At 43.2% G+C, this 12,859-nt stretch overlaps 1 protein-coding gene across 1 annotated transcript; it reads left to right on the top strand.

The window, feature by feature from the left end:
* Positions 1-305: 305 nt before the first annotated feature.
* On the top strand, positions 306-12,057 carry LOC132112967 (calpain-1 catalytic subunit-like). The gene is made up of 13 exons (XM_059520739.1): positions 306-412; positions 658-929; positions 1,210-1,282; positions 1,374-1,492; positions 1,580-1,713; positions 1,960-2,134; positions 2,341-2,412; positions 3,341-3,426; positions 9,783-9,857; positions 9,940-10,100; positions 11,239-11,405; positions 11,516-11,527; positions 11,644-12,057. The coding sequence occupies exons 2-13, from the start codon at positions 693-695 to the stop codon at positions 11,875-11,877; spliced, it is 1,545 nt and encodes a 514-aa protein (XP_059376722.1). The 5' UTR covers positions 306-412; positions 658-692; the 3' UTR covers positions 11,878-12,057.
* Positions 12,058-12,859: the final 802 nt, after the last annotated feature.

Genomic DNA, 12,859 nt, shown 5'->3' with positions numbered 1-12,859 from the left:
GATTGTGAAGAGATCCGTAGTTTGAGTTTCTGTATTTTCATGATCTAATGTAATTTTAACTGCTTTTAGGACCAATCAGATGCAGTTTCTTTATTAATTATCTATTATCTAATTATGTTGTTTCATTCTAAGTTCATTGTAAGACATTTGTGTTTCAAACTGCATTTATTTGCCTACATTACATATCTTTTTATATTGAGTTAAGTCTATACATCATGGCATTTACTGTTATCAGTAGTGGGAGGAATTTGGAATCTTTTGCACAATGGTATACCTGTTCCGTGACGTACTGTTCAGAACAAAACACTGCACACTTCCTGAAAACATCATTCAGTGTGAGCACAGAATTCCAGAGCCATAGGGCAGAACAAAGAAAGGAATCAAATATAGAAGGAGAAAACTGCTCATTTAGGTAAGTTGTTATCCTTGAAGGTAAAATATATTACATCTTTAGAAATTGAGTTTATCCACTAATCATTTTGTATGTCTCTGAATAACTTTCAAAATATAATTTTCAAAGGGACAAGATTACACACCCAAACTAGTCAAACAAGTCTTGTCCCTTAACTTTTAGGTCTTTGAAAACAAAACGTATACCATAACATTGTGGTGTGGCATATCACCAAACGTGACGCTTTCATCTGCTTTTTGTTATAGTTTATCTTAATAAACAGACATTTGCAACTGAAAAAATGCCTCCACCTCTTGTAAACAAGAGACCTAAGAATGAATCCACCACAAATAACAACACGGGCACTCTCGAAGACCCTTTGAAATTCTTGGATCAGGACTACCAGGAGTTGAAGAAGTTCTGCATCACAAATCTAAAGAGATTTGTTGATGACAAGTTCCCTCCAGACAGCAGCTCCATTGACCCAAAGAACAAACTTAAATTGGATCTGGACCAAATCGAGTGGTTGAGACCATCAGTAAGTTACCTGTATTCACTTTCCATCTTCAGTCCTTCAGTAACTTGTTTGAACAAATCATTGTAAATTACTGCAGAATGTCTCGTAAGGGCTTGACAGAACATGTTCACTTCTCTCTCAGCATTGTTGATTTACAAGTGTAGGAATACATCTCAAGTGTCTTGAAAGCAGACCCAAAGTGCATTATATGAGTTTGATGTCATTTTCTGGTATTCCCATATAATTTTTTGCTAAGTTTCACTGTACTTGCATCCATTTTTTTTTTTTTTTTTTTTTTAAGAAAATAGTGTCAGACCCTCAGCTCATTGTACAGGGGGTGTCGAGGTTCGACTATTCCCAAGGATCTTATTTAGGTATGTTTATTTATGTATTTCTAGTATGCATATACACCAGAAAGTATTTGGTCAATTCATTGAAACATTAGTTTTGCAATTTTTCCCTAAGGAAACTGCTGGTTTCTAGCTTCAGTTGGGGCTTTAACATTTCAGAAGGAAATCATGGACCAGGTCATGACAGCTGACCAGTCATTTGGTAAAGATTATGCAGGGATATTTCACTTCAGAGTGAGTTCTTTGGTCTTTTCAGTATAGCTGAATGCTGTTTAAAATTACATCAGCCCTTAAGCCTTATGTTGTGCTTATTTTGTATAGTTCTGGCGGTTTGGGAAATGGATTGACGTGGTCATTGATGACAAACTTCCAACAATCAAAAGAAAGCTCATTTTTGTACATTCAAAGACATCTAATGAGTTTTGGCCTGCCTTACTGGAGAAAGCCTATGCCAAGTAGGTACCAGTGTGTTGTGGTAAAATATTTTTTCTTCAAATTATGCATCAAGTTGTTTATTTATCAAGCATAGAATGATTTCACCCAGACTTCATGGCCTTCAGTAAATGTTTTGTATGTAACATGATTTTTACAGGTGGAAGTATTTGTCAATTAACATTGTCACAAAAATAACTAATTAATAATAAATAACTAATAGTATTTCAAAAGTAGTATATACTTGATATGTAGAGTGCCTTTTACAGGGTGTGCGGGTCCTATGCTGACATGCATGCTGGTCGTGTATCTGAGGCTCTGCTGGACTTCACCGGCGGCGTTCATATATGCCTTGAACTAGAAAAACCTGTTACTGATTTGTGGAGTCTGATGGAACGTGCAGAGAAATCTAAGGCTCTGATGGCCTGCGGCACCCATCAGGGGGTAGGTGGTGACCTTAGGCTTGATCTTTTATTACTGTAACAGTTATAATCATCATGACCATCTAAGTCATGGTCAATGAGGAATTTTGTCAGGTTTTGCATTAAAGTCTAACTAAATGTAAATGAATACATTAAATTATTTCTTACTACATATTTAACTTTGGCACCATTACTTATATGATATGTATGTTTTTCATACCATTTCAGAAAAAATCTGAGAATATATTACCTAATGGGATTGTTCAAGGCCACGCTTATACAGTGACGGGAGTTTTTAAGGTAAGTCTGCACAGAATTAAATGTCAGATCACCGTACCATCAGATTACATAGCTTTTTAGATCAACTGCATTCCACTGTTGCTTTTAGGAACACATCCCTTAATTTCTTAAAATTCAGAATCATGCAATTTATTAAAAACCATTTGCATATTTGATGTTTTACATTTTTCACAAAATTCCTCTCAGAAATGTGTTTAAGGTAAAATTTGGAAAAATTAAAATGCCAGTTTCCATACACATTTAGATGAGCTTGAATCCCTTTAGAAATGTCAAAATCTAGTGGTCTGACAACTGCAACCTTTTCGAAGTTTTTCACCATAAACTGTTTTTTTTTCCTTTTTTTTTATTCAATCATTTTAACTAATTTTAATTGAGACTTTGTTTTAAAATTCCTTTTAAGTTTTGTTGCATTCCCAAGTATAGTGCCCTCAAGGCAATGGCAATGTTTTTATTAAGCATGAGGTTGATTTTCATAGTTAATACTTCTAATAATTCTATATTCTTATACTTATTCAATGAATATAATCAATCCATCCATATCGACAGGCTTATAAAAAAGGTGTTTAGCAACAACAGGCATGCTTTGTTCTGATGTTAATAGTTGTAATATCATACACCAGTTTTTATTTACTAATTGCCCTTGGCTCCAGATGAGCTCCACCCTTTGGTATGTCCTTTGTATGTTTGTATTCATCCCTGTGTACCTCTTAAATCATGTCTGTGGTTTTGCAAGAATAGTTTCTTGAAATAATGTTTGTCCTCAAAGCAGACAGTTCAGTCCTGTGTTAAAAGGGTATTTTATAATGATCCTGGTGAAATACCTATGGCATATTCTGAGTTTAGGTGACATCTAGAATATGTTCCAGAATAACCCACGGTAAGGGTTTGATGAGTTTTGAATAAAAAGTGTCATGTCACAATGTAACAGGTAACATGTCAAGGAAAACCAGTGAGGCTGGTGAGACTGTTGAATCCATGGGGAACAGAAGAGTGGAAAGATGCCTGGAGTGACAAGTAAGACTCACAGAAAACTATATATACTAACCAATCACTACATTGCTCAAGTGACATTGTTTTTAACACTGGATAATTCATGACTATTTTGTTACTTGAATTCTTGAAGAGTTGTATTAGGATTTTAGTATGCTAAACAACAAAATTAGCTGATTAGCTTAGAAACAGAAGACCTTTAAAATTAAATGTAGCTTACTTGAATGGCTACACAGTCGTGCTACACAGTACTTTTTCGTCATGACGTCCTTGTCATATTATATATTATATTTTTAGGGTGTCTTAAGAATTGTTACTGAGACGGCTCAGTGTCTGCTGCTTATTATATGCTTGAAATAATGATTGACAAAGCAGAATGATTAGGCTATATGTTTCCTATATGTTTGGAACTTCATTTAACAATCTAAGTTCTCATATAGATTTCTGTCATTTTAACAGAGTGGAATATTTTAAAGGTGACTACAGAACAAAACCTCACAAAAACTTTTCTCCTAAAACGAATCGATGTTTGTGCTTTTGTAGTTTTTCCCCACCCAAAAAAAAAAAAAGAAAAAAAAAGAAAAAAAAAATGATGTCACTACAGACCTGGCTTTTGTTTGATAAAGAGAAAGCCTATTACAAAAGACTGACTAAAGACAACCTGTCACAAAGACAATAGAAAGTCATTCACTCATATACACTCATAACACTCATTCAATGAATGAGTTAGCCAATTCCAGTGAAATGAATGACAGTGACTGTTGGTGATGGAACTTTGATGTTGGTTTTTCATACAAATAAAAAAACCAACAGCACTTGACAATTTAATCTCTGTTAGTGTGAATACTGATTAACAAGACTATAATGTCAAATCAAGATTCTAAAAAAACAAACTGATTATTAACTGTTAAGAAAGGGAAAAGAACACAAAATGTGTTCTGATGATATTTTTTATAATACATTTTGCAAAATACCAAAAAAAAGGCAGCATCCACACAAAACCCCAGTAGTGCAATTTAAAAAAAATGTTATTGTGGGAAAAAAGAAACCAAGCATAATAAATTAATATGGTATTCAGCATGGTAGATGTATTATTTCAGTGCCACTGAAAAGCAAGCTGTAATCTTTTCAGAGATACTAACTGTAGTATGTTCAGTCTAATAAAGAGGAAGGAGACCGGAGTCGGCGTACGGGGCTCGTGGGATACTTTATTTAAATACTAATAAAACAAAACAAACAAACGTGGCAGGTGCGTGCACTTCACAGTCTCTTTCGACGTTTCACTACTGCAGCCTTCGTTTCTCTCGGTCGGCAGCTCTCCAGCTCCTTACTCCCACGAGTCCCCATCTCTCTCGTTCTCCGCTGGTCCTCCGCCGGTCCTCCGCCGGCTTAAATGCCGGTTCCCCACGCCAATCACTGTAACGAGACCCAGGTGTTAATTGTCTTTCACCTGATCCACTTACCACCGCTTGTCTCCTCACTCGCTCTCCCGTTGCAGACTTCGCTAAACCACGCCTCCCCCGCCACATAACCCCACCGCCTGACTCAGGCCGGGGAGCCATCCGGCCTGCAGCCCCCCCCCCCCATTCCTGGAGAGGAAGTCGGCCACAGCCATCTGCGCCCCCGGCCTGTGAATCACCTTGAGCTTAAACGGCAGTAAAGCTAGATACCAACGGGTGATTCGCGCGTTGGTATCCTTCATGCGGTGGAGCCACTGGAGGGGCGCGTGGTCCAAGCAGAGGGTGAACTCCCGGCCCAGGAGGTAATAGCGAAGGGTGAGAACCGCCCACCTGATGGCCAAACACTCCTTCTCTATGGTGCTGTATTTAGTCTCTCTCTTTGAGAGCTTCCGACTAATGTACAGCACCGGGCGGTCCTCCCTCTCCACCTCCTGGGACAGGACCGCGCCTAGCCCCCTGTCCGACGTGTCAGTCTGCAAAAAAAAGGGGAGAGAAAAATTAGGAGAGTGCAGGAGCGGCCCGCCACACAGGGCAGCCTTAATTCGGGTAAAGGCCTGTTGGCACTGCTACGTCCACTGGACCGTATCCAGTACCTCCTTTTTAGTGAGGTCAGTCAACGGGCTGGTGAGGTCCGAATAACGAGGAATAAACCTCCTGTAATATTTCGCCAGCCCAAAGAACTGCCTCACCTCCTTTTTGGTCTTGGGCCTGGGGCAGGTCGCTGTTGCTGCCGTCTTATCAATTTGGGGACGCACCTGCCCGTGGCCCAAGTGGAAGCCCAGATACTTTACCTCCACCCGCCCAACTGCGCACTTCTTCGGGTTGGCCGCTAGCCCCGCCCGTTTCAGCGCCCTGAGGACCGCCCTCACATGCTCCATATGCCGCTGCCAGTCCCCACTATAGATGATAATATCATCCAGGTAGGCCGCGGCATATGCAGCATGGGGCCGCAGCACTCGATCCATTAGGCGCTGATACGTAGCTGGGGCCCCAAACAAGCCAAAAGGAAGCGTAACAAATTGGTGTAATCCAAACGGCGTGGTGAAGGCTGTTTTTTCTTTGGACATGGGAGATAAGGGGATCTGCCAATATCCCTTTGTTAAGTCCAATGTCGAGTAAAAGCGAGCCGTACCTAACCGATCGAGCAACTCGTCAATCCGCTGCATTGGATAAGCATTAAACATGGATACTGCGTTCACCCTGCGATAGTCTACACAAAACCGCACCGAGCCGTCTGTTTTAGGCACCAAAACTATCGGGCTCGCCCAATCACTGTGTGACTCCTCGATTACTCCCATCCCCAGCATGGCCTCTAATTCAGTCTGAACTACTTTTTTCTTGTGTTCAGGCAATCTATATGGCCAGCTGCGAACTACGACACCTGGCTCTGTCTCAATGTGGTGCTGAATCAGGTCAGTACAACCAGGTAGGGGCGAAAACACGTCCGCATATTCTACCTGCAAACGCGCAATGTCAGTGAGCTGCGAGGGCGAGAGGTGATCCCCTCCTAGGGCCAGTGCGAGGGATTTCTCTTTAGTAATCGCTTCTGGCCCGAGATCCTCCTCCTCACTCACTGCCGTCACTAGCAGCACTGACTCCTCCGCGCTCCATTTTTTAAGGAGGTTGAGGTGGTAGATTTGCCGTGAGTCGCCTCTATCTGTTCGTACTACCTCATAATTGAGAACTCCTATCCGCCGTGTGACCTCAAAGGGTCCTTGCCACTTGGCCAGTAATTTGGAGCTAGAGGTTGGCAGTAATACGAGCACTTTATCTCCCGGTGCAAATTCTCGTAGCTTTAGTCCCCCGGTTATACAGCTGGCTTTGTCTGTCCTGGGCCTGAAGCAAATTCTCCATAGAGAGCCGCCCCAGTGTATGGAGTTTTGCTCGCAGGTCCAGGACATATTGAATTTCATTTCTGCTATCCGAGGGTCCGTCCTACCAAGTTTCTTTCAGGATGTCTAACACCCCCCGGGGCTGATGTCACTAAAGAAGCTCGAAGGGGGAAAACCCCATGGAGGCTTGGGGGACCTCGCGCACAGCGAATAAGAGGGGTTCTAGCCAATGGTCCCAATTTTTCGCGTCTTCTTGTACGAACGTCCGGATCATGGTTTTTAATGTGTGATTAAACCGTTCGACCAAGCCGTCCGTTTGTGGGGGATAGACGCTGGTACGCACCGCTTTAATGCCCAACAATCCGTACAATTCGCTTAACGTGTGTGACATAAACGCGGTGCCCTGGTCCGTGAGAATCTCCTTCGGGATTCCCAAGCGGGAGATTAAACGAAACAGGGCATCCGCCACACTCTTCCCTGAGATGTTGTGGAGCGCCACCGCTTCAGGATATCGTGTCACGTAATCCACTAAAACCAACGCGAAATGGTGTCCCCTTGCCTATCGTTCTAACGGCCCGATGAGGTCCATACCAATTCGTTCGAAGGGGACCTGCACTAGAGGAATAGGGCGCAATGGCGCTTTTGGGGTGGCCGGTGGGTTTACCAACTGACATTCCCGACAAGACGCACACCACCTGCGCACGTTCTCGTGAATGCCCGGCCAAAAGAATCGGGTCGTTAGACGATTTAGTGTCGCCGTTACTCCTAAGTGCCCTGCCATAGGATTACAGTGCGCCGTCTGGAAAAGCATTTCCCCACGGCTCCGAGGTACTAACAATTGTGTTGTATCTTCTTTTGTCTGAGCGTCGCGGGTCACTCGATACAACCGGTCCATGATAATGGCAAAATACGGATGGGATAGCGGACGCTCAGGGTGGAGGACCTGCCCATCGATAGAACGGACCTGCTCAAAGGCATGTTTGAGTGTTTCGTCCTGGGATTGTTCCAGGGGAAAGTCATCGCGACTGGAAAGGTTTAGCCTCGCCACGCCGCTCGGTTCCCCTGAGACCGCCCCGCTAGGTCTTGGCACAGATTCTCCCACCTGCGCGCTCTCCCCGCCCGACGGCCGGTTCTTTCCCCCGACGGCATCCACTGTCAAACACCCCAATAATTGCTGAAACGCTGGCCAATTAGTTCCCAAGATTAGGGGATGCCGGAGGCGCGGACTAACGGCCACCTCCACATTATGCTTTTGGCCCCTAAATTTAATGGCTATGGCTTTTACAGGGTATTCCACTATATCCCCGTGCACACACCTCACCTTTACCATGCGGCCCGTATCCAATGCCCCGGATTGTATCAGGCTTTGATGGATGGAGGTCTGGTTACAACCTGAATCCACCAAAGCCTGATAGGTACCCCCCTTAATACTCACGGGTATTTGGTACAGCCCGGCTTGATCAGGGGCAGCCTGCGGGTCGTCCGGGATCCGGACCAGTGTCCACACCTCCATAACCGGGCCCCTATCCACAAAATGGCCCGGACCTCCGCAACACCAGCAGGCTGGCCCAGGCCTTCCCACCGCCCTAGTGGCAGGAAGTGGGTCAGGGGATTGGCGTGGGGAAGCAGCAGAAGGGTCCTCACTCCCCTCTCGTTGAGGTGCGGCCATTCCCCGTGCAGGGCCTCGCGCTCCGGCTGCAGGCTCCATCCCCATCCTCCAGCGGGGCCACCGGGACCTAGGGAGAGGGACAGATTTCGGGGCAGGGGGGAGGGGGAGACAGGGGAAGATAGAAAGAGACAGAAGGAAGGGGCTCACCGACCCCGGAGCACGCCGCCAGCTGATCTTCCGCCAGTTGGATGGCCAGATCCAGCGACACCAGGCGGTGGCACTGGACCCACTGGGCAGTCTTCTTCGGGAGACGGGAGATGAACTGTTCCAGTACCACCGTGCTGATGATGGTCTCGGTGTCGCTCCCTCCGGCCAACAGCCATTTGCGGCACGAGTCCCGGAGCTGCTGTGCCAAGACAAAGGGTCGGCCCGCTTCGGTCAGTTCCAGTGACCAGAAGCGCTGACGGTGTTGTTCGGGGCTGAGGCCGACCCTCTGGAGGATGGCTCTTCTAAGGTCGGCATAGACCAGGAGGTTCGGGACGGGCAGTTGTTCTGCAGCCTTCTGGGCCTCCCCCGACAGCAGTGGGATCACTCGGACGGGCCAGCTGTCCATCGGCCCCCCACATGCCTCCGCCGTTCTTTCAAAGAGGTCGAGGAACGCCTCCAGGTCATCGGTTGGCCCCATCTTCGTGAGCGGCATGTGGGGGGTGGGGCCGTCACTGGGGGAGGCTGTCCTCCCTCATGAACCGGTGTTCATGGTCGGCCCGCAGATCCAGCAGGGCTTTGTGGTGTTCCTGAAGCAGGCCCGCGAGCGATGTTATGATGTCCGCAAATGGCGATGTCGATGATCCTGACGGAGTCTGCATGGCGGAATCGTTCTCCTTGCTCCCGGGTTTCGGCACCAGTGTAGTATGTTCAGTCTAATACAGAGGAAGGAGACCGGAGTCGGCGTAGGGGGCCCGTGGGATACTTTATTTAAATACTAATAAAACAAAACAAACAAACGTGGCAGTCTCTTTCGACGTTTCACTACTGCAGTCTTTGTTTATCTCGGTCGGCAGCTCTCCAGCTCCTTACTCCCACAAGTCCCCATCTCTCTCGTTCTCCGCTGGTCCTCTGCCGGCTTAAATGCCGGTTCCCCACGCCAATCACTGTAACGAGACCCATGTGTTAATTGTCTTTCACCTGATCCACTTACCACCGCTCGTCTCCTCACTCGCTCTCCCATTCCAGACTACGCTAAACCACGCCTCCCCCGCCACACTTACATAAAACAAACAAGAAACATATTCATTTCTTAAATGATGAAAAGGTAATATATTTGCAGTTATACCCACCTGAATATACTCTCAAGGGATATCCAGGAGTTTTCTTTCCATTTTTCCCTTAATTATTTCCTCATTATTACTTGTTATTTATTCTTTACTCATGTAGCACAAGCCCATGTAATATTTTAATATGCTGTTGTATAACTTTCAGGTCATTATTGTGGAACAAAGTGAGTGAGAAGGAACGAACAATGTGTCGTTCTTTGGCCAATGATGGGGAGTTTTGGTGGGTATTAACTGTAGTTTTACATGTGACCTCACTGCATTAAAAATGAACCAGATGTTTTCAGTAACATACTTTACTGCAGGATGTCAATGGAGGACTTCACCAAATACTTCGAAGACGTTGATATTTGTTGCCTCAGACCTGATTTTCTGGACAGTTCCTCTAAATGTACTTGGACAACTACACAATACAATGGTATCTGGGAATCTGGGACTACAGCTGGTGGCTGCAGCAATAATAAAGGTAGCTCATATGTAAATGGAGAGAGAGAGAAAGAGAGAGAGAAAGAGAGAGAGTTTAATGCAGACTAGTTGTCTATCGTCAGTTGAATACCTATATCAGTATGTCCAATGTTTTAGATACTTTTCAGTCGGGTTTTAGATCATTGCGCAACATGGAAACTGCATTTTTGAAGATTAGCATTGACCTTTTGCAAGTTCTCGATACTGGTTCACATGTGGTGCTTGTTTTGTTGGATTTAAGCCCGGCATTCGATACAATTGATCATAGTAGTTTGTTACATCACTTGGAAAAGGTGGTAGGTATTCAGGGTGTTGCTCTGCAGTAGTTGGCTTCTTACCCCAAAGACAAAACCTTTTCAGTGAGCATAGGGAAGTTTTCTTTTTCGTCAGTTCCCTTGTCATGTGGTGTGCCCCAAGGGTCCATTTTAGGCCCTCTTCCCTTTTCACTTTACATAGTACCTTGGCTGCCACTTTTAAGAAATATAAGATCTCCTACCACTGCCGACAATACACAGTTCTATCTTCCAGCAAAAACTGAAAGTAGTGATTCTTTCGGTGTGCTCTATGACTGTTTTGAGGAGATGAAATGTTAGACTAATTTTGTATTTTTTCACCAAACATACCTTAGTGATCTTCTGATTCCTTACTCTCCTCAAAGAGCACCGAAGTCTAGTAATCAGCTTCTCTTAACTGTCCCACGTTGTCACTGTAAAACCAGTGTATTTTTTTTTGTTTTTTTGCTTTTGATTAAGGTTATTATAAGGGTTTGATGTTAAATTGTTCTGATTCTATTTTTTAATGTGTTTATTTTTCATATGATGCATGTTTCCATTTAATGCTTTTTATATGTTCTGTTTTTTTAAAAGCAATTTTGTTGCTTTTAAATGTGCTATAGCCATTTTGACTTGACTACTAGCATGAATACTTTATCAATAGAAATATAAGATACAGCATACATATGCAACATGAAATTAATGATCCAGGGTATTTGAATTAAATGCTGAAGAAGCATTGATTGTGTTTTAAAACATATGATTGTGCTTTTAGGGTGTCTCCATACTTTGCCATATGGTGTGTGTGTATACTGTATGTGTGTACTCTATGTACAACAGAGTTTTGATTCAATGTATGTCTTGCAGAGACTTATTGGACAAACCCTCAGTTTCGGGTGAGGATTGAGAAGCTTGATGAGGAATGTGCTAGCGGCCAGTGTCCTGAAAACATACTGGTGTCCCTCATGCAGAAACACGAAAACAGATACAGAAGTCTTGATTCTGACTACCCAATTGGCTTCGATGTTTATCCGGTCAGTATTATCAAATTATTCTACTAGACACACAGAAAATCTCACTGAATACATTCATTTTGATTTCCATGTATTAATGGTGTGTGTTCCATGTTTTTCTACTTTAACAGATACCACCAGAGGCAAGTAAAATACAGTTCAAGCTCAATAGTATTTAAAAACACTATAACCACATGTGTTTTGCTTTGTCAATAAATAAATTACTTGATATGTATAATAATATTTCATTATTCTTTAGTTGAAAGATGAAAAGTTCCCTGCCAAGTTCTTCTACCGCAGACGTCCTGTGGAAAGTAGTGGGAACTTCATCAGGACAAGACATGTGATGAAATTCTTCAAGCTTGAACCAGGAGAGTATCTCATTGTGCCCTCTACTTTCGATCCTAATGAGTGTGCAAAATTCATGCTGTCCATCTTCACAAAGAGTGAATCGCATAGGAGAAGAACTAAACCTCCAATGACATATGTGTGAGGTTATTATAAATACTGTAAGTGTTTTGCTCAAAACAAAACTTCAACAGGTCATGGTCAGGTCACCCTCCTACTACTTTCACCAGTTTACCAGTTTAGATTTTTGATTTCTGTAACAACTCAAATATGATTTGGAGTAACCAAGCTGGTTATACTGTTTTTCTTTTTCTTCTACACCCTTCCTTTTTTTGATACAACACAATTCTGAAATGTACACTACGAAACAATAATAAAGACACTTATTATTAAAACTTTAATTTATGTAATCGATTTTTATAATTTTTTTATTTTTATTTAATGATTTACAATTTTGTGACGACTCACAGGAGAAATTTGTGTAAACTATATTGTTCCAAATCTAGTTCTTTATTAAATATTATTAGAATTTTCACTCCATTTAGCATCTAGAGTGATAAGTAGACTGTAGCACTGTAGGTTCTTACCCTAGAAGGCAGTAGTTTACTAAATAAATAATGGCCGTTGCCACACGGAAACATATGAGCACAGGAGGGTGTTTACAGCTGATACTGAGATCCTTCTCTTGTGACACAGAACACAAGTAGTCAGCCGAGAAGTATCGCTCTGTATGTACACCTGTAACGTGAGTCTTGAATGTGTCTCCTTGGTGGACTTATAGGTACGAGTCGGATTTCAAGGGAGCATTCCTGTCTTTTTTTAAACAAAGTGTTTCAGAGATTAGCTGGTTATTGTCACAGAGCCCCCGTTGGTATGCAGTACAAACCTGTTCTTGGAGGGCTACTGTCCTGAAGAGTTAAAGCAACACTACTTTTCTTTTTTTTGAAAATAGGCAAATTTTTTCAACTCCCCTAGAGTTTTCCAATCCATTCAGCCTATCTCCAGGTACAGACGAGTCCAGTTTTGAATAGGAAAAATATAAAAACTCTTTGAGTAAGGTGCTAATGGTCTAATCAGATTCAATGATCTATGCTAAGCTAAGCTAAAAGTGTTATCACCAGACCCAG

The sequence above is a fragment of the Carassius carassius genome, chromosome 32 (genome assembly GCF_963082965.1).
Source record: "Carassius carassius chromosome 32, fCarCar2.1, whole genome shotgun sequence".
Taxonomy (NCBI): Eukaryota; Metazoa; Chordata; class Actinopteri; order Cypriniformes; family Cyprinidae; genus Carassius; species Carassius carassius.
This window is presented reverse-complemented; position numbering and strand designations above follow the sequence as displayed.